The sequence below is a fragment of the Gorilla gorilla genome, chromosome X (genome assembly GCF_029281585.2).
Source record: "Gorilla gorilla gorilla isolate KB3781 chromosome X, NHGRI_mGorGor1-v2.1_pri, whole genome shotgun sequence".
In the NCBI taxonomy this organism is placed as follows: Eukaryota; Metazoa; Chordata; class Mammalia; order Primates; family Hominidae; genus Gorilla; species Gorilla gorilla.
Genome location: NC_073247.2, coordinates 118,421,356 through 118,448,647, shown reverse-complemented (window position 1 = coordinate 118,448,647; position 27,292 = coordinate 118,421,356). Strand labels below are relative to the sequence as shown.

The 27,292-nt window shown below is 34.2% G+C and overlaps 1 protein-coding gene across 2 annotated transcripts in view; it reads right to left on the bottom strand.

Annotated features, from left to right (window-relative positions):
- The window catches only part of RADX (RPA1 related single stranded DNA binding protein, X-linked), a 68,087-nt gene that overhangs the window by 24,025 nt on the left and 16,770 nt on the right, over positions 1 to 27,292 (bottom strand). Inside the window, exons 4-11 of one of the 2 annotated variants that reach the window (XM_004064652.3) lie at positions 22,729 to 22,837; positions 22,436 to 22,527; positions 22,207 to 22,329; positions 18,796 to 18,900; positions 17,518 to 17,682; positions 16,062 to 16,222; positions 15,022 to 15,191; positions 7,362 to 7,435 (exon numbers count right to left, since the gene is read on the bottom strand). In XM_004064652.3, the coding sequence (XP_004064700.1) occupies positions 7,362 to 7,435; positions 15,022 to 15,191; positions 16,062 to 16,222; positions 17,518 to 17,682; positions 18,796 to 18,900; positions 22,207 to 22,329; positions 22,436 to 22,527; positions 22,729 to 22,837 (999 nt within the window). The remainder of the gene's footprint in view (positions 1 to 7,361; positions 7,436 to 15,021; positions 15,192 to 16,061; positions 16,223 to 17,517; positions 17,683 to 18,795; positions 18,901 to 22,206; positions 22,330 to 22,435; positions 22,528 to 22,728; positions 22,838 to 27,292) is intronic. The other variant, XM_055375787.2, reaches the window with a different exon arrangement.

The window sequence follows — 27,292 nt, the reverse complement described above, 5'->3', positions numbered from 1 at the left end:
TGTAAGTGACAAGTTAATGGGTGCAGCACACCAACATGGCACATGAATACATATGTAACAAACCTGCACGTTGTGCACATGTACCCTAGAACTTAAAGTATAATAAAAAAAAGAAAACCTGAAAAAAAATAAAGCTAATAACAACTTAAAAAAAAAAGAAAAAGAAACTTCCACAGCCATCAGCATAAGGCAAGACCCTCCGCCAGCAAAAAGACTATGACTCACTGAAGGCTCAGATGATGGTTAGCATTTATTAGCAATACAGTATTTTTAATTAAGGTATGTACATTTTTGGATATAATGATATTGCATACTTAGAATGTAAACATAACTTTTATATGTACTGAAAAACCTAAAAATTTGTGTGATTTGCTCTACTGCAATTTTCACTTTATTCTAATGGTTTGGCACCAAACCCACAATATCTCTGAGGTATGCCTGCAATTAACCATGGAAGGACTTAAATTTGCTACTTTTCTATTGTTTCTCTTTGACTCATCTATTCCTTAGATCAGTTTTCTATTTTCCTGCCTTCTCTTGGATTGAATGTTTTAAAAAATAATCCCTTTGTAGATTCTGGATATTAGCCTTTTGTCAGATGGATACATTGCAAAAATTTTCTCCCATTCTGTAGGTTGCCTGTTCACTCTGATGATAGTTTCTTTTGCTGTGCAGAAGCTCTTTAGTTTAATTAGATCCCATTTGTCAATTTTGGCTTTTGTTGCCATTGCTTTTGGTGTTTTATTCCTAAGTCTTTGCCCATGCCTATGTCCTGAGTGATATTGCCTAGGTTTTTTTCTAGGGTTTTTATGGATTTAGGTCTTACGTTTAAGTCTAATCCATCTTGAGTTAATTTTTGTATAAGGTGTAAGGAAGGGGTCAGTTTATGTTTTCTGCACATGGCTAGCCAGTTTTCCCAACACCATTTATTAAATAGGGAATCCTTTCCCCATTGCTTGTTTTTGTCAGGTTTGTCAAAGATCAGATGGTTATAGATGTGTGGTGTTATTTCTGAGGCCTCTGTTCTGTTCCACTGGTCACTTAAACAAATTTACAAGAAAAAAAAATAAGGCCGGGCACGGTGGCTCACGCCTGTAATCCCAGCACTTTGGGAGGCCGAGGTGGGCGGATCACGAGGTCAGGAGATCGAGACCACGGTGAAACCCCATCTCTACTAAAAATACAAAAAATTAGCCGGGCGCAGTGGCGGGTGCCTGTAGTCCCAGCTACTCGGGAGGCTGAGGCAGGAGAATGGCGTGAACCCGGGAGGCGGAGCTTGCAGTGAGCCGAGATTGCACCACTGCACTCCAGCCTGGGCGACAGAGCGAGACTCCGTCTCAAAAAAAAAAAAAAAAAATAATAATAATAATAAACAACCCCATCAAGAAGGGGGTGAAGGATATGAACAGACACTTCTCAAAACAAGATATTTATGCAGCCAACAAACATATGAAAAAAAATCTCATCTTCACTGGTCATTAGAGAAATGCAAATCAAAACCACAATGAGATACCATCTCATGCCAGTTAGAATGGTGATCATTATAAAGTCAGGAAACAACAGATGCTGGAGAGGATGTGGAGAAATAGGAATGCTTTTACACTGTTGGTGGGAGTGTAAACTAGTTCAACCATTGTGGAAGACAGTTTGGTGATTCCTCAAGGATCTAGAACCAGAAATACCATTTGACCCAGCAATCCCATTACTGGGTATATACTCAAAGGATTATAAATTATTCTACTATAAAGACACATGCACACTTATGTTTATTGAGGCACTGTTCACAATAGCAAAGACTTGGAACCATTCCAAATGCCCATCAATGATAGACTGGATAAAGAAAATGTGGCACACATACACCATGGAATACTATGCAGCCATAAAAAAGGATGAGTTCATGTCCTTTTCAGGGACATGGATGAAGCTGGAAACCATCATTCTCAGCAAACTAACACAAGAACAGAAAACCAAACACTGCATGTTCTCACTAACAAGTGGGAGTTGAACAATGAGAACACATGGACACAGGGAGGAGAACATCACACACTGGGGCCTGTCGGCATGTTGGGGGCTAGGGGAGGGATAGTATTAGGAGAAATACCTAATGTAGACGATGGGTTGATGGGTGCAGCAAACCATCATGGCACATATATACCTATGTAACAAACCTGCACGTTCTGCAAATGTATCCCAGAACTTAAAAGTATAATAAAATAAAATAAATAAAATAAAATAAAAAATAATCCCATTAAGCCCTGCTATTGATTAGCTACACTTTTTTTTAGTGTTTCCTCCAAGGTCTACAATATACAACATTAACTTACTACAATCTACCTTCAAATGATGCTATGCATCTTCATGCATGTAGTGTTAAGAATTTTAGAACAGTGTATTTCCATATCCCCTCCAGTCATCATGCTATTTTTTCACAACACTTTACTTCTATATAAACTATAAACTCCACAATATATTTTTATTATTTCCAATCTAAAAGAAAAATGAGAAAATATATTTTATTTTACCCACCTATTTACTATTTCTAGTGCTTTATCTTCCTTTACTTAGATAAAAATTTCTATCAGGTGCTATACGTTTTCTGCCCGAAGAACTTCCTTTAATATTTTTCATTGTGTAGGTCTCGTGGTGATGAATTCTCTCAGCTTTTGCAGCTTTTGCAGCTTTTGTCTTTATTTTGCCTTTATTTTTAAAAGTTATAGTCACTGTGTACAGAATTCTAAGTTTACAGTTTTTTTTTTTTTTTTTTTTTTTGACTGAATCTCACTCTGTCACCCAGGCTAGAGTGCAGTGGTGCAATTTTGGCTCACTGCAACCTCTGCCTCCTGAATTCAAGCGATTCTCCTGCCTCAGCCTCCCAAGTCACTGGTAATACAGGCATGCTCCGTGATTACATGATTTCTTAAGAGACATCTGCTGTCATGCTTGTCTTTGCTCCTTGTGACTTATGTGTATTTTTTTCTTTTCTCTTTTGCTTCTTTTAAGATATCGTTTATCCTGGTTTTCAGTGGCGTGTGTGTGTGTGTGTGTGTGTGTGCATTTAATGATGTTTTTGTCTCCTTGTTCTATTATTTTAAGAGGAGTGCACCATGACTGTTATGTGCACCAACTGCTCTTAAAATCCACCAGGTTATTTACCTTTTTAAGATTATATTATATGTTATACACATTCATGATTGTTACTGTATTCTTAGTGGAATGTCCATTTATCATCCTATATATTCTATATCGTCCCTATTTATCTTTACTTATAGTTTTTACCTTAAATTCTATTTACTTCATATGAATATTGCTATACCACTTTTCTCTTGGTTAGTATATACCAGGTAAATATTTTGCCATTCCTTTATTTTCAACTTTTTATATAATTTTGCTTAAGTATGTCTCTCTCTTAAAAAAAAATTTCTTTTGAGATTGGTTCTCACTATGTTGCCCAGGCTGAAGTGCAGTGGCTATTCACAGACACAATCATAGCACACTACAGTCTCAAACTCCTGGGCTCAAGTGATCCTCCTGCCTCAGCTTCCTGAGTAGCTAGGACTATAGGTTCATGCCACTGCACCAGGCTTAAGTGTGTCTCTTATATGTAGGATGTAACTCGATTAATTTTTAAGATTGAAATACGAAAGTTTAATATGTTTACATTTATTGAAATTGTTGATAATTCAGAATTATCTCAGCTATATTATTTTGTGTTTTATCTTAAAAAAAAAAAAGAGAGAGACGGAGTCCCATTATGTTGCCCAGACTAGTCTTGAACTCCTGGCCTCAAGTAATCTTCCTGTCTCAGACTCCCCAAGTGCAGGAATCACAGACACAAGCCACCATGCCCAGCCCATGTTTTATCTTAATCATGCTTTTTCTTTGCTTTTTCCCCCTTTTTTCTACCTTTACTGCCCTGAAAAATTTTTCATAATTCCTCCCCTTTTTTTCTGTGCTGCTTCAGAAGTTACACATTCTATCCTATTCTTTCAGCTTGATCTTAAATTTTTTACTCACATGTTTAAATTTACAAAGCCTGCAGTATATAGATCTCTATTTTCCATAAAGATACAATGATCTTAGAATGCTTTAATTCTCGTCTTTCCATCCATTTCACCTTAAATAGTATTTTCATTCTACTTTGTTTCAAATCCCATGAAATAATTCGTTACCATAGTTATTAATTTCTACTGCATATATTTATTTATATTTACCAATATTTTACTAACTTCTTTGCTTACCATTGCTTCTTACATTCTGATATTTCCTTTTGGTTTGATTTTCCATCTCAGAATTCTTTAGTAATTCTTTCATTGAGACTCTACAAGTAATAACTCTTTTAGTCTCTGACTATCTGAAAATATCTTTATTTCACCGTCACTCTTGCTTGATTGTTTAGGTAGACATAAAATTCCAGGTTAGGAATTATCTCAACACTTTCAAGATATTTCACTGTCTAAAGCATTACTGTTTTTGGGAAATTTTTCCATCTAATTTTGTTTTCTTTGTTGATAAATCTGTCTTTTTTTTTATCTCTGGTAGTTTTAAGGATGTTTATCTTTGATGCTCTGCAGGTTCACTATCATGGTCTGTATGATTTATCACATATCATATGTCTAGATACAGATTATTTTTATTCTACTCAATTCACTGTGATCCTTCAATTTAATAATTCATTTTTATATATACACAATTTTGAAAAAATACCCTCTTCAAATACTGCTTCTTCCTAACTATCTCTGTTCTGTCCTCCTGAACCTTTATTAGATATAAATTGGACTTTCTCATCCTATTCACTATGTCTCTCAACTTGTATTTTACCTTTCTAAACTCTTTACCACTCTCTGGTGTGATTTCATCAGTATCTCCAAATACACTTAATTATTTCTTCATCTGCATTTATCTATTATTCTACTCATCCTCTACCGATAAGTGTGTGTGTGGATACCTTTTTCACATGTCAGTTCTTCATATTGATCTGTTTCCAACTTACTGACTTTTATTTATTCCTTTAACTTTTTAAACGTGTTTATTTTAGAGCTGGATGTGGTGGCTCACACCTGTAATCCCAGCACTTTGGGAGGCTGAGGCTGGAGGATCACTTGAGGCCAGGAGTTTGAGTTCAACCTGGGAAGCATAGTGAGACACTATCTCTATAAAAAATTATAAAAATAATAAACATATGTTTCAAAACCTCTTTCTGATTGGCCTAGTATTTCTAGTTCCTGGGGTATAAATTCTTCCATGTGTTACATCTGATCACATTGCCTTTCAGTAGTAGCTCATTTCCTTTGGAAGTTTGTAATTTTTAACCATGAATCCATTTTCTGTAGACATTGCTTTCCAAGGGAATCCCAAGCACCCTAGGTTACAAGAAACCTCCCTTTTAGGAAGTTTCACAACTGCCTTTGTCTAGACCTTAGGGTCTTGATTTCACTGATTTTGGATCAGATATTAGTGTTAACTCCTTAGTTCAGTAGCCTCACCATTTTAATCATGTGAACTGCAACCATACTTCCATGCTGCACAGGTCTGGGATTCCACTTTCTCTCAGATGACTTTTTCTTACCCATTGCCCAGGAGATACAGGAAGCTCTTTGATATCTCTCCACATTCATGGTCACAATTTTTCTGCCCTTCTGCAAACTTCCAACTTTATATTAGTTTTACTTCTTCACAAGTAGGAGGCCTGTGGTCTGGACTCTCCTTCTCATGTGGTTATTATACCTCAGCCCATGAAAATTAAGGTCTCTATCTAGTTCTGAGATGTCCATGAACACTTTCAGTTTTGGTTCCCACTCACTAGTAAATTTAAATTCCTTTTTTGTTTCTGGCACCTGGTGATTTTTCATTCTTGTTTAGAGCTTGATTAGATACTTATATTATAATGTTTTTCTTTTGTGGGTTTTCAATCGGCCAGATCTACCATAAGGCAATCCCTCCTTTTGCTACTGGTCTGTCAGGCTATTCTTGGATTTACTTCTTTCTGCAGCCTAAGACTCAATCCATTCTATCTTTCAATTTTAGTTAGCAAGTGAATGATTAACTTACATCTGAACAAGAGCTTTCTCCAAAACAGCATGGAATAGGGAGGAAAAGTTGAAATTAATTTCAAATAACCACTCCCTGTGAGATAAACAAAATGTGTCCATAAAGCTCGCACAGTGCCTGACACATAAATGCTCAATAAATGGCTGGTACTACTATTATATAATTGTGAGAAGTACCATATTATCTTCTGTAGGTAAAAGAGACGGGATAATCTTAGCAGATGCTAATATAGAAATCTGTATGAAGTTTAATCACCAAGCTGACAAGCTGAAGAATAGAATTTAATTGCTTTCCTGGATATTAAACAGAGAATCACAAAACCTGGGAACAATTATGGTTTTCTCCTTCATTTTTAGAATTTAGAGTCCAGGCAAGATCCATTGCCTGAGGAACATTTTTTTAATTCAAATTATGCTTAGCTGGGAAAAATAATCTTTTTCTCCATAAGTCCGCAAATTACATTTTTTACTGAAATCATCTAAAGTGCTCATTGAAACTTTTAGACAAAGTATTCAGCCTTATAGAGAATAATCAATCTAGAATATGACAGAAGAAATGAATAAAAATCTATTATTAACTAACCCACATAAATCTAATAGGTAAGGACAGATGTTTCTAAAAAGATTTAAAATGTTTAGAATGGACTTGTTCACAATGCCCCAATTTTATATCATGTAACAATCAACAAAAGTCATATTTAAATACTTTGGAAAGGTTCGTTGAGACATCAAATTTAACAAGGTAGTATTCAATAAAATGACAGTATCACTTTTGTCTAGGTGGAGGATGAAAACAAAATAACACCAAAAGCAAAGCAAGGAAATAAAGTGCTAAAAAGTCTAATCCAGAGAGATGATACCTGATAAGATCTGACTTAAACCAAACCACTCTATGGACACCCCACCAGAAAAAATTGTATTATGAAATCACTTCAGAAATGAGGCCAAAGTTCAAATCAGCCAACCCAATAGCAAAGAAAGAAGATATAATTTACTTTTAAGAGATATCCATATTTGTTGTCAATTAAAAATTAAACTTCCTACTTATTCTTCTATTAAAAATAGTACATTTGAAGAGATATACCATTACTAATGAAACAAACTGGTAAGTATAAGTTTGTTTAAAATTACTTTCACTTTTGGGATGATACCAAATTGATCAGTACACTTTTGACAGTGACCTAAGCTAATATTACTATATGGAAAGTATACATTCTAAGCATGTATTACTTGTGTTTAGTAATTAAATAGTAATCTTCATAGAATAATGTTTCATAAAGTTTTCATAAATAATAATAACAAATAGTAACATACGGTTGAAGATGCTTGGCATGCCTGGTTTAATTCCCTTTGTTTGTACAGAAGCTCCTGGTTGAGGTACAGCAACTCTATAAAGGATAAGAGTATAACCAATCATTATAAAAAGAGTCTCAAATGAAAAACAAATCAACTGGTTCTATTCAGAATTTATTTTAATTCAATAAATTTATAAAATATACAGGTTAAGTTTGTTGAATAATACATTAACATACACTAATAATTATGAAAAATATCCACATATAAAACAACTCAAATACTGCAATAGATTTAAATTTTAAGGATTATACTATAAAAGGGAGCATTAATTTTATTAAATATTAACTGAAGATAATATTTTTATTCTTTACGACAGAAATTTAAAATTTAGTGCATGCAGAGCAAACGAAATAATCAAAGTGAAGAGACAACCCACAGAATGGGAGAAAATATTTGCAAACTACTCATCTGACAAGGGATTAATAACCAGAATACACAAGGAGCTCAAACAAAACTGTAAAGGAAAAAAGCTAATAATTTGATGAAAAATGGGGAAAAGATTTGACATTTTTATGAGAAATGACATTTCTGTAACAGACATTTCTCAAAAAAAGACATATAAATGGCAAACAGGTATATGAAAAGGTGCTCAACATCACTGATCATCAGAGAAACCCAAATCAAAACTACAATGAGATATCATCTCACCCCAGTAAAAGTGGCTTAAATCCAAAAGACAGTCAAATAACAAAGGCTGACAAGAATGTGGAGAATGGGAAAACTCTGTATAATGTTGGTAGGAATGTAAATTAGTATATCCACTATGAAGACAGTTTGGAGGTTTCTACAAAAATTAAAAATTGAGCTACCATATAATCGAGCATCCCCCCTGCTTGGTATATACCCAAAAGAAAGAAAATCAGTATATCAAAGAGATAGCTGCACTTCCATGTTTGTTGCAGCAGCTTTTACAATAGCTAAGGTTTGGAAGCAACCTAAGAGTCCATCAACAGATGAATGGATAAAGAAAATGTGGTACATATACACAATGGAGTACTATTCAGGCATAAAATGAATAAGATCCTGTCATTTGCAATGACATGGATAGAACTGGAGATCATTGTGTTAAGTGGAAATAAGATAGGCAATAAAAGATAAACATTGCATGTTCTCACTTATTTGTGGGAGCTAAAAATTAAAACAACTGAACACATGGAGATAGAGAGTAGAAGAAGAATGGTTACCAGAGGCTGGGAAGGGGAGTGGGGGAGTTTGGGAGAGGTATGGATGGTTAATGGGTACAAAAATATAGAAAGAATGAATAAGACCTACTATTTGATAGCACAACAGGGTGACTATGGTCCATAATAACTTCACTGTACATTTTAAAATAACTAAAAGACTGTGTAATTTAATTGTAACACAAAGGATAAATGTTTGAGGGGATGGATACCCCATTCTCCATGATGTGATTATTATGCATTGTATGCCTGCATCAAAACATTTCATGAATGCACCTAACATATACTTACAAAAGTTAAAAATAAATAAGTAAAAATAAAATAAGTGCAATGGCCTAGTTTTTACGTTTTCTTTGTTCAAAAATTATGGGAAACAATCTGGCCTGCCTTTCCAATTTCATTTCATAGTTTTTTTATTAGTCCCATGGTGCTTTAAACCTTCATGCTTTTCTTTCTGCCTGGAACAATCCTACGTCCCCTTTCATTTGCCTGGTTAACTCTTACTCATCCTTCAGGATTTAGCCCCAGCATAATTTCCTACAAGAAGCTTCCCTTGATCTCTTGCCAAGGCTAACTGCCCCTTGTATATGCTATTACAGTACTGTGAATAAACTTCTATCATGGCATTCACCATATCATATTGAAATTACAGGTTTAAAAGTCTGTCTCTTCCACAAGACTTAGCTCTCTATGAAAGTATTAACTCATCTTTATCAGTTACATCTGCTATGACCCTATTTCCAAATAAGGTCATATTCAGAAGTCCTGAGGGTTAGGACTTCATCGTATGAATTTCGTGGGGACACAATTCAACCCATAAGTCTGCCCTCTGGTCCCACAAAATTCCTGTCCTTCTCATATGCAAAATAGGTTCACCCCATCACAACAGCTCCAAAAGTCTTATCCCATAGCAGCAAAATCCATTGATCTGTTGCTTATAAGAAACATACTTTACCTATAAAGATACATGTAAACTGAAAATAAAAGGATGGTAAAAGATATTCCATGTCAATGGAAACCAAAAAACCGTAGGAGTAGCTATCTTTATATCAGACAAAATCGATTTCGAGACAAAAACAAGAAGGAGTAGCTATCTTTATATCAGACAAAATCGATTTTGAGACAAAAACAATAAGAAGAGACAAAGAAGATCACTATATAATGATAAAGGAGTCAATCCAGCAAGACAATATAACAATTTAAAATATGTATGCACCCAACACTGGAGCACCCAGATACATAAACCAAATATTATTAGAGCTAAAGAGACAGATAGGCTGCAATACAATAATAGCTAGAGACTTCAACACCCCACTTTCAGCACTGGACAAATCTTCTAGACAGAAAATCAACAAAGAAATATTGGACTTAATCTGCACTGTAGATCAAATGGATCTAATAGATATTTACAGAACATGTAATCCAACAGCTGCAGAATACACATTCTTTTCCTCAGCACATGGATCATTCTCAAGGATAGATCATATGTTAGGTCACAAAACAAGTCTTAAAACATTCAAATAAACAAATAATATCTAGCACCTTTTCTATCCACAATGGAGTAAAACTAGAAATTAGTAACAAGAATGATTTTGGAAACTATACAAATACATAGAAATTAAACAGCATGTTCTTCAATTACCAATGTGTCAATGAAGAAATTAAGAAGAAAATTGAAAAATTTCTCGAAACAAATGAAAATAGAAACAAAACATAACAAAACCTAAGGGATACAGCAAAAGCAGTAGTAAGAGGGACGTTTACAGCGATAAGTGCCTCCAACAAAAAAGAAGAAAAACTTCAAATAAGCAACCTAATGATGCATCTTAAAGAATTAGAAAGGCAAGAGCAAAAGAAACCCAAATTAGTGGAAGAAAACAAGATCAGAGCATAAATAAATAAAATTGAAATGAGAAAATCAATACAAAAGATCAATGAAGCAAAAAGCTGCTTTCTTGAAAAGTAAAACAAAACTTGCATTTAGCCAGACCATGAAAAAAAGAGAGAAGATCCAAATAAATAAAATTAGAAATGAAAAAGGAGCTTTTACAACTGATACTGCAGAAATTCAAAGGTTCATTAGTGGCTACTATGTACAACCATATGACAATAAAATGGCAAATTTAGAAGAAATGAACAAATTCCTAGATACATACAACCTACCAAGATTGAACCAGGAAGAAATCCAAAACCTGAACAGACCAATAACAAGTAATGAGATGGAAGTTGTAACAAAAAGTCTCCCAGTAAAGAAAAGCCTGGGATCCAATGGCTACACTGATGAATTCTACCAAACATTTCAAGAAGAGCTAAGATCAATCCTACTCAAACTATTCAAAAAAATGGAGGAGGAAGGAATACTTCCAAACCCATTCTGCAAGGCCAGTATTACCCTTATAACAAAACCAGACAAAGACACATCCATAAAAGAAAACTACAGTTCAATATCTCTGAAGAATTTTGATACAAAAATCCTCAACAAAATACTAGCAAACCAAATTCAACAATATATTAGAATGATCTGTCATCATGACCAAGTGAGATTTATCCCTGGGATGCCAAGATGGTTCAACATATGCAAATCAATGTGATATACCATATCAACAGAATAAAGGATCAAAACCATACAATCATTTCAATTGATGTTGAAAAAACATTTGATAAAATTCAATATCCCTTCATGATAAAAACCCTCAAAAAGCTGTGGATAGAAGGAATGTACTTCAGCATAATAAAAAACATATATGAAGGACCCACAACTAGTATCATACTTAATGGGGAAAAACTGAAAGCCTTTCCTCAGATCTGGAAGACAACAAGGATGCACACTTTCACCCCTGTTATTCAGCATAGTACTGGAAGTCCTAGCTAAAGCAATCAGACAAGAGAAAGAAATAAAGGGCATCCAACTTGGAAAGGAAGAAGTCAAATAATCCTTGTTTGCAGAGGATATGATTTTATATTTGGAAAAACTTAAAGACTCCACAAGAAAACTATTAGAACTCGTAAACTCACTAAAGTTGCAGGATACAAAATCAACATACAAAAATCAGTAGCATTTCTCTATGCCAAAAGTGAAAAATGTGAAAAAGAAATAAAAAAGTAATCCCATTTACGACAGCCACACATAAAATTAAATACCTAGGAATGAACATAACCAAACAAGTGAAAGATGTCTATAATGAAAGCTATAAAACACTGATGAAAGAAATTGAAGAGGACATTCAAAAATGGAAAAATACTGTATGATCATGTATTGGAAGAATCAATTTATTACAATGTCTATACTGCCCAAAGCAATCTACATATTCAATGCAATCCCTGCCAAAATACCAATGACATTCTTCACAGAAATAGAAAAAACAATCCTAAAATTTAGATGGAACCACAAAAGAACCAGAATAGCCAAAGCTATCCTAATCAACATATGCAAATCAATGTGATATATCATATCAACAGATTAAAGGATCAAAACCATACGATCATTTCAATTGATCAACACACAAATCCACACACCTAAAGTGAACTCATTTTTAACAAAGGTGCCAAGAACATACACTGGGGTAAAGACAGTCTTTCCAATAAATGGTGCTGGGAAAACCGGATATCCATATTCAGAAAAATGAAACTATACCCCTATCTCTTGCCATATACAAAAATCAACTCAAAATGGATTAAAGACCTAAATCTAACACATCAAGATATGAAACTACTACAAGAAAACATTGGGCAAAATCTACAGGACATTCGTCTGGGCAAAAATTTCTTGAGTAATACCCCACAAGAACAGGCAACCAAAGCAAAAATGGACAAATAGAATGACATCAAGGTGAAAAGCTTCTGCACAGCAAAGGAAACAATCAACAAAGTGAAGAGACAACCCACAGAATGGGAGGAAATACTTGCAAACTACCCATCTGACAAGCGATTAATAACCAGAATATATAAGGAGCTCAAACAACTTATAGGAATAAATCTAATAATGCAATCAAAAATGGGCAAAAGATTTGAATAGACGTTTCTCAAAAGAAGATATATAAATGGCAAACAGGCACATGAAAAGGTGCTCAACATCACTGATTATCAGAGAAATGCAAATAAAAACCATACAATCGTTTCATTTGATGCTGAAAAAAAATTTGATAAAATTCAACATCCCTTCATGATAAAAACCCTCAAAAAGCCGTGGATAGATACCATTTTACCTCAGTTAAAACGGCTTAAATCCAAAATACAGGCAATAACAAATGCTGGTGATGATGTGGAGAAAAGGAACTCTGTACGTTGTTGGTGGGAATGTAAATTAGTACAACCACTATGGAGAACAGTTTGGAGGTTCCTCAAAGAAACTGAAAATTGAAATACAATGTGATCCAGCAATTCCACTGCTGGGTATACACCCAGGAGAAAGGAAATCAGTATACCAAAGAGATATCTGCACTCCTATGTTGCTGCAGCACTGTTTATAATAGCTAAGATTTGGAAGCAACCTACATGTCCATCAACAGATGAGTGGATAAAGAAAATGTGATACATATACCCAATGGAGTACTATTTAGCCATAAAAATGAGATCCAGTGATTTGCAACAACATGGATGGAACTGGAGATCATTATGTTAAGTGAAATAAGCCAAGCATAGAAAGATAAACATTCCATGTTCTCACCCATTTGTGGGATCTAAAAATCAAACAAGTGAACTCATAAAGGTAGAGTTTAGAAGGACGGTTACCAGAAGCTGGGAAGGGTAGCAGGGGGCTGCGGGGAAGTGAAGACGTTTAATGCGTACAAATAAATAGCTAGAAAGAATGAATAAGATCTACTACTTGATAGCACATCAGAGTGACTATAGTCCATAATAACTTAATTGTACATTTAAATGTAACTAAAAGAGTGTAATTTGATTGTAATACAAAGGATAAATGCTTGATGGGATGGATACCCCATTCTCCATGACATTCTTATTTCACATTGTATGCTTGTATCAAAACATATCATGTAACCCCATAAATATATATATATACCTACTAAATGTACCCACAAAAATTAAAAGTTAAACAATTTTAAAAAATAAATTAAAAATTTTACCTATTACTTATTCACAACCAAAAACTGCTGTGCACCTGGGCACACTCTAAAAGATTGGAATTTTTAAAATCTTAAAATCCAAAGTGATTCTGCACTCTGCTTTATGAGTGTTTGGGCTTTCCTGACACTTTAAAGAAACCAAAACTTCCAATCATGTACAATTCATAATGTATGAATGTTTTGTAGTAAAGACCCATGCTTAAACAACTGGTAAGCAAATGTAAGCTATAATGTTCTTGTTGTTCAAGAAAATGGAAGAATGACCTTGGGAGTGAGACTACCTCCTTGGTTTCAGAGGACAAGGGCTCCCTTTTCAACTCCAGAGGGTGGGTTCATTTCCTTGGTTCCAGAGTGTGGGGCCATCACCCAGGGTTGTAGAAGTGGGGATGCTACCCCAGTGAGCCCAGAGGACATAAGACTGTGGCGAAGAGAATAATTCTGAAGCCTTAAAATCTAATGCAATTTATTTGCCTTGCTAGGTTTTGGAGTTGCTTGTGACCCATGATCCCCCTTTTCTTTCCAATTTCTCTCTTGCAGAATGGGAGTGTCTATCCTATAGCTATTTCATCACTGTATTCTGGACAGACAACTTGTTTGATTTTATAGGTATACAGATGCAGAAGAATTTTGCCCCATGATAAATCACCCTGATCATGGATGGACGAATTACATCCATATGAGATTTAGATGAGATTTTGGATTAGAATTGATGCTGCTATGGGATAAGACTTTTGGGGATGTTGTGATGAGGTGAACCTATTTTGCATACGAGAAGGACAGGAATTTTGTGGGACCAGAGGGCAGACTTATGGGGTGAATTGTGTCCCCACAAAATTCATATGATGAAGTCCGAACCCTCAGGACTTCTGAATATGACCTTATTTGGAAATAGGGTCATAGCAGATGTTACTGATAAAGATGACGTCATACTGGATTAGGGTAGTCCCCTAATCCAGTATGACTGGTATCCTTATGAAAAAGGTGAAATTTGGACACAGACGTTACACAGAGAGAACTCCATGTGAATATGAAGGCAGAGATTGGGGTGATGCTTCTACAAGTTAAGGAATGCCAAAGAGTGCCAGCACACTAAGAGGCTAGGAGAGAGGCATTGAACAGATTCTCTCTCGCAGCCCTGAGGGAACCAATGCTGTTGACACCTTGATCTTGAACTCTATCCTCCAGAACTTTGAGACAACAAATTTCGGTGTTTAAGTCACTCAGTTGTGGTATTTTGTTATGGGGGCCCTAACAAATTAACACAGCTTCTACGATAATTGCTTATTTTACAGGTAGAGATAAAACAAAAGAAAAAATATACTTCACATATACTTAATACAAATGACTTACGGATTAGCGTGTGGGCCTTGAAGAATTCTTATTTTATTGCTCAGACTTAAATTTGTAGATGTAGTTTGGAAATACTGAGAATTCACAGGCTCATCATCTTGATGCCGTTTACCATTTCTTTCTTGAATTTCTACTCTAGCTGCTTGAGAGGTCGAGGGTCTGTTAGCATTCTAAAACCAATAATTTAGAGAAAACACTTTACGCTAATTCACAATTATTAATCTCATAAAAGACTACAATTTTAGCGTATTCATTTTTCATAATCAACAGTTCTGGCAAAACTTTTCAATCATAACAGTGCTTTTATGAAAATGATTGAATCTAATCCACCTGCTATTAAAATATTTTTTAAAAGGAAGACAAACAAAAGTCCTTCTTATACTACTATCTGAAAAGCTGGATTAAACACTTATTTCCATATAAATAGTAGTAGTCCTAGACACAGTGTTTAAAAAGATAAACTCGTGGGAAAAATTAACTTGTTTGTCTTGATTGCGCCAAGATTCCAGAACTGGCGTCTTCTATAATACTAAACTATTTATTCTAGAAGAGTTATAGAACCTGGGTAAGACTACTATGCCAGATACAGAGAAAACTTCCCATGAAAGCTTTCCTGTAGTACCGGCCTGGACAAAAGGTAGGAAATTAATATAGTCATAGATACCACCTAGAAATTTAAAACACCCACAATAGCCTCAAATTACACAGAATGCAAAAACAGGATACCAAGTTTTGAGGGCCTTGGGAAATGTCAAGAGGCTATAATCATTATTGGCCTAGTCTGCCCCCAAATAAATGACACAAAAAGGAAACAAACAAAAAAGTAAAAATATTAGGTTGGTGCAAAAGGAATTGCGGTTTTTGCCATTACTTTTATAGGCAAAACCCACAATGCCTTTTGCACCAACCTAATGTTTTCTCTTAGGCTTACATTATTAAGAGTCAATACACGTGAGTTCTGAATAAAATGTAAAAGGTACCAATTGCAATCATAATCACAGTGCTTTCAGAGAAATACTATTAATTCTCTGGCACCATACCCGAAGTGTTTCTGATGCTGAGGCACTTTCAGTCGCACTGCTATGGGGGATATACTTTATAGCAGTAATTATCCCCTGAATTGCAATGCGCTTTTGTTCCCTATACTGCAAGTCTTCAATCTCCTTCCTGACTTCACTTATAGCTGTCAAGAGCGACTCAACTGCAAAAAAGTCCAAGAAAATTGTAAGTTTTAAAGAACTGAAATGATAAAAATAAGAATTAGATTTGCAATGTAATTTCACAACACAAAATTATAAACTTACTACATTAACTGTGAGACACTGTGTTTATATCTGGCATCCTTTTATATAATTTTGTGAAATAGGCAAAATACTTTTATCAGTTAAATTTGAATACAGGCTTCCACTCTGTACCCCTCATTTGCAAAATAAATTTTGCATATTAAATGCAATTTACATATTATATTTCAAACTATAAAGTGTTGCCTAGCCACTGCATAGAAAAACACATTTTAATTATTTCAAACACTATTACATATTGCTAGCATTATGATGTATAAGAGGATGCCAATATTTAGATGATGATAGGTCCGCGTTTTAAAGTTTCTCTTTTTTCCCAAAACCATGCAATTATCTCATAGCTTTTTAAAAAAGAACATGCTTGTGCTAAACTTTTCAACTGTCATATATTAATTCTACTAAAAAGTATATTAATAGTAGGCTTCTCATCAGTACTTCAATTCCAAATTCAGCATCTCATTTATTTTGGCATCATTTCATATTTAAAGATAGCACTCAATTGTGTTAAACACAATATATATCATTCCACAAGAGTCGCATAATACGGTTGTCAGTCTCTGAGTATCAAGTTACCCAGTGTCTCCTTTAGATATCTTTAGTCTTTCTGTATAACATCATAGCAATTGAGATCTACACCAAGGTCAGATGTGATCTCAATGACATTAAATAAAGATATTTATAGGCTGAACATCCCTTCTCTGAAATACATTGGACCAGAATATTTCAGATTTCTGATTTTTTTTTATTTTGGAATATTTGTATTATACTTATCAGTTCAGCTTCCCTAATGCAAAATTCCAAAATCTGAACTGCTCCAATGAGTAGTTCTTTGAGTGTCACTTCAGTACTCAAGAAGTTTCAGGTTTTGGAACATTTCAGATTTCGGATTTTTGGATTAGGAATACTCAACCTATATCTCCAGTTGGTTATCATCTGTGTTTTCTCTTTTCTTCCAGTCTGATAAAAATCAAAGTATTAATCTTTAGACCACCATGCGAGATATAGGGAAAACTATATAGAAAATACGTGACATATATTTTTAGATCTGCATTAAGACAAAGCTATTATCGGTGAATGTTGCTAAACTTTAGTTCACTCCCATAAAAGAAAAGAATAAAGATGACTAATTGAAATAGCATAAGCCATACATATAAAATATAAACATATTTAGAAGGACTGGCAATTACATTAGTACCTTTAATAGAACTACTATACTTGGAAAATGTCTCTGGCACTGGTGGATAGGGGTAATATCCACCAATAACCATATTCTTCTGTTCCCCGGAATCAGACTTTGTTCTAATCCATTGAATAAAGTTTTTTACCTTGGCATCATACGTATACGGCTGGCCTCTATGACCTCCTCGCGGGAAGGGTAAATCATAAAAAATGAGAAATAAAAATGTCACTGTAACAATCTGTATGCATATTTTTGTGTAAAAATAGTTTACTATTAAAACAATCCCTCTTTTATCACCAAGAAAAAAACAGTCAAGTTTACTTATTCACTATGTATAATTATCCAAAGACAGTAAATAAATCCTAAGAAGGAAATCAGACACACTGTGTATTAGAGTTTAAGTGGACTAAACTGTAGCTAGCTATAGGATGCTAGAAATCACAGGAAGAAGAAAAACTAATAATTTGAATTTTTCTAACCATCCAAATGGTTGACATCTTCTGAAATAACCGATTTTTAAACTACGAATTAACCTGAAATTATGGCATCATGTATGAATGAAACTTCCTATGAATATGGCTCAGCATTTAAATTTATGTTCTTAAAGCATACTTAAAAGTGCCATATTCACATCTGATAGTATTTATAAAATAAGATATGCATTGACAAAGATGTATGTTACACCTTTCCTAGGACTCTTCTTTTAACAAATTTCTTAATTACCAACATGGTAACAATCTGGTAAACACCCCATTCCACACTATTTCCTCACTCTCTCATTTGGAAACGTTTTTCTTTAATGTTTTGATCCTATTATTGGAGGGAATAGGGAAAAACAATATACTTGCAGACAAGTAATGAGACCTCTCTTGTTATATAAATAAAACATAAGATCTTGGGGCTGAAATTCGACACTCATTTTTGTTTTCATTTAAAATTTTAAAATATTGTTAACAGAATCCATATTATGATACCAGGCCTAACCAGGTCTTCAATCTATCAAGCAATTTATGATTATCTACATTCTATGCCAAGCAGGAATTAAAGTTGACTGAAGGATATAAATGCAATTTTCCACTGAGTCACAAAATCATTGCCTCATTCGTAAGTAATCCATAAGCAACGTATTTCACAGGCCAAAAATTCTTTGCTAAAACACTCTTATAGTAATAAAGGAAGTCAAAATAAAGCTATCTTGTAGTTGAATGTTATTATGTAAAAGTTAATATGTACTGAAGGATTCTAGGGAAGATAAAATATATTTCTAATAATATACACAAAGAAATTACTCACCAGTAATAAACACTCCACTCTCATTTGTAGTGGTGAGGTAAAGCAGCTTAGGTACTTGATTGTCATTTCTGACAACTTTCAACTGTGTACACACAAAATATGCCACTAGAAAACAAAAACACTTATGAAATTACTTCTCCATTTCAAATAGGACATAACAAGATCAGCATCTAACACAGTGCTTCTCAAACTTTAATGCACAAAGAAATCACATGGTACCGATGTTAAAATGCGAATTCAGATTCAGTAGGTCTAGGGTGGGGCCTGAGATTCTGCATTTCTAATAATCTCCTAGGCAATTATTAGTGCTGCCAGTCCTGGGACCACACTAGGAACAACAAGGGTTTAACACTACTCTGCTTTTTGCGAGAGGCCCCTTTTTTTTAAGAAAGTACAACAGCCGCAACTAACTAAAGTCATTTGTTTGTTGCACAGATAAAGAGTGCAAGTCATTTTAACTGGGCACACAACTGAGTGTGAACAGTGATTTCCAACAGAGAAAAAAAAGCTTAGTTTCTCCATGATACTTTCACTGACCAACCCTAACTAACACTAAACTCTGAATTACTCTAACTCCTTCCACCAGATAGGGCTTATACATTATTGATTGGTATTTGCTTATGCAACTGTTTTTTATCTTTTATGTATTTATCTTAATTAGATTTTAAGGCCAATGGCAGGGCTTATATCATATGTTTATTTTCTTTTCACCTTGCTAACTTTATAGACTAAAAAGAATATCTAAAAATGAGAGTATAATGTCTTCAGATTTCAACTACTTTCAACAACTATCAATTGTTTTTACCTAACAGGCTATCTAATTATTATAGTTTCATTAATCCAACATTATTTTTTATTTTAACTCATTATATGTCAAAACACTTACGGTTTTACAAACTAGGAAATGAAGAAATAAATGTAAATTCTTATAATCACACAAAAGTAATTTCTCATTTGAGAATAAAAATTTCTCCAGAGCACAAGTGTACATTCATTTGCTACATCTCATATTTACTAAGTTCTTTATTCTGTAGCAATGAAAATGAAGAAAATCTGTTCAAATGCTAAGAATTATCTTAATTTATATTAAGAATTGTCTTAATTTTTCCGTTATTTCAAAAACTACAAACATATGAATACTAATGGCTAAAGGTGTTGATACAGGAATATTAAAGAAACCTCTAAAATATGTTAAGCCAGTAGATCTCATGTTACGTGTTCTTACAACAATAAAATAAATTTAGAAAAAAATAAAGAAACCTTTAATTCTAAATTCATGGCCACTAAAAATCTGAGAGTCAGATCTAACACTTCCTAGCTATACGAAATCCAGGAAATTACTTAACCCCTCTGGAAGTTTGCTTTCTCACCTGAAAATTTATAACAACATCAACTCTTCAAAAGGTAATTGAGAGTACAAAATGAGATAATATCTATAAGCATCTGGTACATGGTAAACACACAACATTACTTCCCCTTAGTTCTTCACTTTTCTTATGAAAAAAAAAAAGTCATACTACCAAAGAATTTTGGTATTATTCCTGAAGACTTTTGGCCATGCTCCCCTTCTTGGGCCTGAAGCCCCCTTAATACTCACCATTAATTTAATGATTTTTTCCTTCACTTTTGGTCAAAAGATAAAAACAAATTGTGACTGTTGTCAACTATTATACTAGAATAAATCTCACCAAGATCCGAATATACGTTTCTTAAAAGGATACATTTCACATTATCACAAGAAATACAATATGCGTGCTTGGCAAAGTTCCTGCGAGAAATCTTTACCCAAAATTCTTGTTAGCTTGTTGTTTAAAGTGGTTACAAACAAACAAAAAGGAAGCTGGCAATAAAACCCACCTAAATTGAGGCAATAGGATTATCACCAGAAGTCATCACTGCCAATTACTTATGCCCTAAAAGAAGTTATATCAGAGTTAATAGCCCACTCACCTTGGAAGTCCATGCCTTGGTTTGGCCAAAACTCTCTTTCTGTTCCATCCCCCATAAATTGGGGTGAGGTTTGGTTCTATTCAGATATATTTTTAAAATTTAATCTCACAAGCCTAGGGTGGAATCTAACAAAGCAGAGGTGTACAATACTGTTTTGTATAGAGAATAAAGGGGCAGCAGAACAGCCCTATATATAGTGTCTAGGTCTCTTGGTGTTCTACAATGTCTATCTTATTGCTGGTTAAAAAAGTAATAATAATAGATACAGGCCAGGTGCAGTGGCTCACGCCTGTAATCCCAGCACTTTGGGAGGCTGAGGTGGGCAGATCACCTGAGGTCGAGTTCGAGACTAGCCTGCCCAACATGGTGAAACCCCGTCTCTACTGAAAATATAAAAATTAGCCAGGCATGGTGGTGTGCTCCTGTAGTCCCAGCTACTCAGGAGGCTGAGGCAAGAGAATCATTTGAACCTGGGAGGTAGTGGTTGCAGTGAGTCAAGATCATGCACTGCACTCTAGCCTGGGCGACAGAGTGAGACCATCTCAAATATATATATATATATGTATATGTATACAGATAGATAGATAGATATATACACACACACACACACACACATATATGTAGTAAATATTGGGAGTTTCTTCAATGTTGGCCAAGCATTTAACACAGGTAGCAATTAGTGTTTATTCATGTAATTATTTGGAAAAAAATAAAATGTAATCCCCTAACTACAATAGCTTTATATTCTAAATTTAAATAAGGAAATATTCATTGAAACTGCTGAAAAGTATTATACTTCTTTCCTTATCATAATAGATCTGAAGACTAGCCTGTTACATGTAATATGTAATAGGAAAAACCTAAAATAATTTCAAATAAATAAAACTAGTGGAAAAAATACTTTTATATCTGAATGAATCCAGGGGAGAAAGTCAATGCCAAAGTAAGCCAAAGTAAAATATTGACCAGCCGGTATAAATAACACTACCAACTTACTTGAATAATTTAATATTCGACCGGAACCATACTTACCATTGTTATTATGTAATTACATAGTCCACCAATCTTCTACCAATTAATGCTATATAAGTCTTCGATGTCTTTAATGCGGTCTACTTAATCAATTTCCAAATGTATAAAAAGGGAATTGACTGCCTATGTTTTAGTCTTACTGAAATTTAAGGATTTTTTAATGTGTGGAATTTTTACAATGAGAATTGATAAGAGGATCTGTTTTCTGAAAAACTGGTTTCAATCCCAAGTTAATTCTGAACAGACAACCAACGGGTTGTTAATGTCTATAAAAAACGATATTAATATAGAAAAGATTTAAACATGCTGTCAGACTGCTTGAATTTGCCAACTCAATGTCACCCTACTTCTGTAAGTCAGTTTACTCTAATTTTTAAAGTTAATTCTCCTACTTCCAAACATAAAATAAAAATATTAAAAATCACTTACTTGGGTAAATATTTTCAAAGATTTCTGGCTGCGATGTTGAAAACAGTTCCACTATAAATGGTTGTTCTGAAGTACCGTCAGCAATGTGAATCCAGCGATATGACCAAAAATCTTCACGGTTTTCTATATGGATAGAATATTAAAATAAATGAAGGTAACTGTTATATACATATGAACACAAAATTATTCACTGAAATACCTTTTATGATTTTCAATTTTAAAAGCTTACCTTTCTTTTTTGACCGCTGGACCCTTCCTACAAAAACTAAAAGGCCAATAACATCACAGATGCAATTTTCTGGCATATCATCCAGTTCTGACCTAAAAAGGTAAAATCACTAAATTAATATTTTATTTTTAAACAGTGAAAAAGCATTCTACAATTATTATTTTGAAAATGTATATCTACATAATTGCTATAGCTTAATTCTGGGTAGATTTTGAGAAAATTATAATGCATTGTTTTTCAGTAACCAAGACTGAAGGTTAATATTTAAGACATTTTACAAGAAACTATTTTACCTTGTGGTAAATCGGTGATTTAGCTTTGGCAGTCTCCATTCTGGTTTCACCTGCTTTTCTGGAATGATAATTATATTTGTTGGGGGATCTCGAAGATTCAGGCAGATTTCTGAAAAATAAATATATTACTTTAATATGCTATTTAATACACACCAAAGAATATACATGAATATATATTAAAAAGCAAAATAGTAGACTGAACATTTTGAACCCACCACTAAACTCAAGAACTAGACTATTACCAGTGTTCTTCTACCTCCATTATCACATCCACTTATCTCTCCACCACAGTTTAAAAAGTTTAACCACACTTTGAGAACTTTGTGTTCTATCATTTCTTTAACTTAAAAAGGGTTTTATCACTTTGCCCAGACAAAATCCTATTTGGCTTTGTTTTTGAACTTCATATGAGTGAAATTATATTCTGCATTTTATGACTACTTTTTTCACTCAACATTATATTAATAAAATTCATCCATGTAGCTGCATGAAGCAGTTTTCTTGTCATTTCCACAGCTGAATAATGTTCCAGTGTGTTAATATACTACAATTTATTAACTAAAATTTTTTTATCCATTATTGTGTTAATGGACATCTGGATTATTTCCAGGTTTTCACTATTATACATAGGGTTGTTTAAAAAATTTTGTATATGTCTCCCTGTGCACACAGGCAACTGTTTTTCTAAGGTATTATATGTAGGTGCAAAAATGCTGGATTATGTGATATGTAAATGTTCAGCTCTATAGCATAATCCCTAATCATTTTAAGTAATGAGCCTATTTGTGTTTCTACCAGCAATGTGTAAAAATTCCCATTGATACACATCCTCTCCAAACCTTTGTATTGTCAACTTTCTTTCTTTTTCTTTTTCTTTCTTTTCTCTTTTTCTTTCTTTTCTTTTTTTCTTTCTTTCTCTTTCCTTCTTTCTTTCTTTCTTTCTTCTTTCTTTCTCTCTCTTTCTCTCTCTCTCTCTCTCCCTCCCTCCCTTCCTTCCTTTCTTCCTTCTTTCTTTTTTTTTTTTGACAGGGTCTTACTCTGTTGCCCAGGCTGGAGTGTAGTGGCACAATCATACAATCATGGCTCACTGCAGCCTTGAACTCCTGGGCTCAAGCAATCCTCCTGCCTTAGCCTCCTGAGTAGCTAGAATCATCATGTCCAGCTAATTTTTGTAATTTTTGGTAGAGATGGGGGGGTCTTACGTTGCCCAGGCTGATCTTGAACTCCTGGCCTCAAGGCTTCCTCCAGAATCAGCCTCCCAGAGCACTTAGGTCTCAGGCGTGAGCCACTGCACATGGTCAAATTTAGTACTTTTGGCCAATCTAGTGATATGACAATTTGTTGTGATCCTATTTTGTATTTCCCTTAGTACTAATCATATTGAACAACATTTCATATACTTATGGTTCATATATGCATTCTCTTCTGTGAAATGCCTTGGTCTTTTGCCCATTGTTCTATTGAATTGTTGAATTGTCTTTTAAAAATTTGCAAGAGTTGTTTATATGTTGGATATTAATTCTTCATTGATTATGTAGTGGCAAATACAATCTTTACCCAGTTTATTTATCTCTACTTATTTATTTAAGGCTTTCTTAATGTCTTCCAATAATGTGTCATAATCATCTCCACACAGGTCTTACACATCTTCTCTTACATTTATTTCTAGACATCTTATAGTTATTGTTGACAATGTCAATAATGTTTTCAAGTTATAATTTCTAACTCTTAATTATTGGAGTATACATAATCAGTTGACTTCTTTTGTAGCTTTGCTAATATCTTATTACTTTTAATTTTTATTTTTAAAAACTTTTATTTTAGGTTCAGGGGCATATGTGCAGGTTTGTTATATAGGTAAACTCATGTCACGGGGGTTTGTTGTACAGATTATTTTGTCACCCAGGTACTAAGCCTAGTACTCGATAGTTATTTTTTCTGATCCTCTCCCTCTTTCCACCCTCCACTTTCAAGTAGGCCACAGTGTGTGCTGTTCCCCTCTTTGTGTTCTCATCATTTAGCTCCTGCTTGTAAGTGAGAACATGTGGTATTTGGTTTTTTGTTCCTGCATTAGTTTGGTAAGGATAATAAATCCTATTTTTTTTAATACTTTGTGTTATTTTTTCTCTGTATAAAATTTAATTTGCGAGTAGTAACAGTCTTGCACTTTTCTTTAAAACCTTTATACCTTTAATTCATTTTGTCTTCTCACAATGGCTAGGACAGCCAGTACAACATTAAATAGAAATAGTAATAATAGGAGACATCCATTTTCCCCATTTTATAAAGGAATGTATCTAACTTTTACCCATTAAGAATTGTGTTTGCCGTTTGGTTTTGAATTTGTAAATACCCATTATTAGGTGTTTTTTTTTTTTTTTTTGTAGTTGTTGTTGGTATTGCTCTGTCGCTCAGGCTGGAATGCAGTGGTGCAATCACGGCTCATTGAAGCCTCAACCTCCTGGGCTCAAGCAATCCTTTCTCCTCAGCCTCCTGAGTAGCTAGGACTACAGGTGCATGCCACCAGAACTGGATAATTTTTTCTTTTTATTTGTAGAGACAGGGTCTTACTATGTTGCACAGGCTGGTCTCAAACTCCTGGCTTCAGGTGATCTTCCTGCCTTGGCCTCCCAAAGTGCTGGAATTACAGGCATGAGCCACCATGCTCAGCCCCCTTACTTAGTTTAAGGAAGGTTCCTTCTCTTGCTATTTTCTTTTTTAAATTAATGAATAGTTATAAAATTTTAATAAAAGCTTTTTGTGTATCTATTACAATGCTCATTATCTAATTTGTAAAAATGGTGGGTGACACAGATTTTTATATGTAAAACCAATTTTGCATCGCTGAGGAAAAATGCAACCTAGTCACAGTATGTGAACTTATTTTTTTTTTTTTACACATGATGCAGTTTGCCAATATTCCATTCAGAATATCCATATATATGTTTATATGTTAGTGGCTGAAGCTGACCTATAATTTTTCTCCTTCATATTATTCTTGTTTGGTTTTGATTATCACGGTTATATTGGCAGCAAAAAATGAGTTTGAGAATATACTTTCTAGTCTAGTCTCTGGAATAGGTTTAGAATGATATATTCCCTACATGTTTGGTAGAATTTCTCTATAATATGATGCTTGCCTGATATTTTCTTTGTGGGAAAAATTTAAACCTCTGATTCAATTCCTTTAATAGTTATAAAGCTATTTGGGCTTTTTTCTTCTTGGTTAGTTACATTTTTCTAAGAACTTTCTGTGTAGCAAACAAGGCTTAAACCAAGATGAAGATATTTTATTTCTATTTCTGCCTATTACTAGTCATGTGAAAGGAAATATTCACTTTACCTTTATGAGTTTCAGCCTATTCATATATAAGCAAGCAAAGTTTGTATTACATAATATTACCTTGCATCATAGTTTGCATATTCCGAAGTACTTTCATTGTCATAGTATCACTTAATTATATTCAAGGTCCCTTCCAGCTCTAAAATGCTAGGGTTCCGAATTAAAGAAATAGCCCCTGCCCGCCAAAATCAAAAATTCTTGTTGCTATCATCCAATCAATATGCATTATGTAATACAGTCTGAAACTCTCAAGATTTTAAAGGGTGTATTATTTGTGTATACCAGCTATGTACTATTTTGTAAAAGGTATACAGAATAATGTACAAAATTCAATATACAAAGCCATACTCATCCAGCAAATAATATATCCTTTGTTTTGCAATAGAATTTCCATCTTTATAGATTTCCATTTATTCAGTCTTTTAAAAAAATTACATTGGCTAGGCGCGGTGGCTCACGCCTGTATTACCAGCACTTTGGGAGACCGAGGCGGGTGGATCACTTGAGGTCAGGAGTTCAAGACCAGTCCGGCCAATATGGCAAAACCCTGTGTCTACTAAAAATACAAAAAGTAGCCTGGCATGGTGGTGGGCGCCTGTAATCCCAGCTACTCGGGCAGGAGAATCATTTGAACCCAGGAGGTGAAGGTTGCAGTGAGCCAAGTTTGCACCACGCCACTCCAGCCTGGGTGACATAGCAAGACTCCGTCTCAAAAAAAAAAAAAAATTCACACCTTAGTTCTAACTTGGAACTATGTGTGGAAATATGAAAAATAAACCAAGATAAATGACCCCAGTAGTTTTTCTTCCAATATGAACACCTAGAAGGCAGTGATGGTACCACAAATCCTTATTCCTTTACTGACCAACTCTCCTCCCACTATATACTGTTTCTCATTTATAATGCTCAGAACATTTAAACTCCACTGATATTTTTCCTAATCTCTGCTTAACACTTTCTCCCACGCAACACATTCTCCTACTTTACTGTCCATTCTTTCTTCAATTACATTTTTATTCATTTCCTTATCCTTTTTGTCTATTACATTTTTAATATGGTTTACTGTCATTAGTCTTTCATTTTACTCTAATTTGTTTATCTTACATAGCTGTCACCCCATTAGACTAATTTTTAAGAGTAGGACTGTATATTACTTACTTTTGCATCTCCTGTGCCTAACATGATTTACATAACTGCCTTTTTTTTTCTCTTTAAAAAATT